We start from the raw sequence: 1,481 nt of genomic DNA, 5'->3' as shown, positions 1-1,481 counted from the left end.
TTCATTTTTAAATTGTCGATTTTATTTCTTAAATGAATGTATTTACATATCCCAGTTGGTTGAACATCTCCTTGACAACTCTCCCCTTTAACGCAATCTTCCATACTTAGCTGTACTAGCTGTATAACTTGTAATAACTCATGAAAACCCAGACACATACATAGGAATAGGAATTGGAATTCTGAAAAGTTTAAGTGTAATTGGAAAATCAAACCCATGCTCACTTCATTAACTGATCTCTGTTTCTCTCCTATTCAGGTAGCTGAAATTAAGTCCCTTCCAAAATCGATGAATGAGACAAATCATTCTCGGGTGACAGAATTTGTGTTGCTGGGACTGTCTAGTTCAAGGGAGCTCCAACCTTTCTTGTTTCTTACATTTTCACTACTTTATCTAGCAATTCTGTTGGGCAACTTTCTCATCATCCTCACTGTGACCTCAGATTCCCGCCTTCACACCCCCATGTACTTTCTGCTTGCAAACCTGTCATTTATAGACGTATGTGTTGCCTCTTTTGCTACCCCTAAAATGATTGCAGACTTTCTGGTTGAGCGCAAGACTATTTCTTTTGATGCCTGCCTGGCCCAGATTTTCTTTGTTCATCTCTTCACTGGCAGTGAAATGGTGCTCCTAGTTTCCATGGCCTATGACCGTTATGTTGCTATATGCAAACCTCTCCACTACATGACAATCATGAACCGTCGTGTATGTGTTGTGCTTGTCCTCATTTCCTGGTTTGTGGGCTTCATCCATACTACTAGCCAGTTGGCATTCACTATTAATCTGCCATTTTGTGGTCCTAATAAGGTAGACAGTTTTTTCTGTGACCTTCCTCTAGTGACCAAGTTAGCCTGCATAGACACTTATGTTGTCAGCTTACTAATAGTTGCAGATAGTGGCTTTCTTTCTCTGAGTTCCTTTCTCCTCTTGGTTGTCTCCTACACTGTAATACTTGTTACAGTTAGTAATCGCTCCTCTGCAAGCATGGCAAAGGCCCGCTCCACATTGACTGCTCACATCACTGTGGTCACTTTATTCTTTGGACCATGCATTTTCATCTATGTGTGGCCCTTCAGCAGTTACTCAGTTGACAAAGTCCTCGCTGTATTCTACACCATCTTCACGCCTATTTTAAACCCTGTAATCTACACGCTAAGAAACAAAGAAGTGAAGGCAGCTATGTCAAAACTGAAGAGTCGGTATCTGAAGCCTGGTCAGGTTTCTGTAGTCATGAGAAATGTTCTTTTCCTAGAAACAAAGTAAACTTGAGACTGTTACCACTTTAGCCCTGTCTCCATACACTTACAAGTGGATTCACTGTAATCTTAAAGCAAATCAACTTGGCCTGTGGGAAAGGTCAGTTGATTAATTTGAAGCAAACTGTAATGATAATAAAAACTCATGAAATAAACTTTAGTGATTTTAAATATTCTTTCTCCATTGTATATTTTTTAATATTCTACTTTGTATTCTTTATTTTA

At 39.2% G+C, this 1,481-nt stretch overlaps 1 protein-coding gene across 1 annotated transcript; it reads left to right on the top strand.

The window, feature by feature from the left end:
- The first annotated feature begins 216 nt into the window (after positions 1 to 216).
- Positions 217 to 1,263, top strand: OR4K15 (olfactory receptor family 4 subfamily K member 15). The gene has a single exon (XM_019017644.4). It carries the CDS (start codon positions 217 to 219, stop codon positions 1,261 to 1,263), a length of 1,047 nt encoding a protein of 348 aa, XP_018873189.4.
- The last annotated feature ends 218 nt before the right edge of the window (positions 1,264 to 1,481 follow it).

This window comes from Gorilla gorilla, chromosome 15 (genome assembly GCF_029281585.2).
Source record: "Gorilla gorilla gorilla isolate KB3781 chromosome 15, NHGRI_mGorGor1-v2.1_pri, whole genome shotgun sequence".
NCBI classification, from domain to species: Eukaryota; Metazoa; Chordata; class Mammalia; order Primates; family Hominidae; genus Gorilla; species Gorilla gorilla.
Note: the sequence above shows the minus strand (reverse complement) of the source record. Positions and strands in the feature narration are given on the sequence as shown.

Bases quoted from the DNA above. Each gene is read 5' to 3' on its own strand.
- OR4K15 (XM_019017644.4), top strand. From the start codon at position 217: ATGCTCACTTCATTAACTGATCTCTGTTTCTCTCCTATTCAGGTAGCT.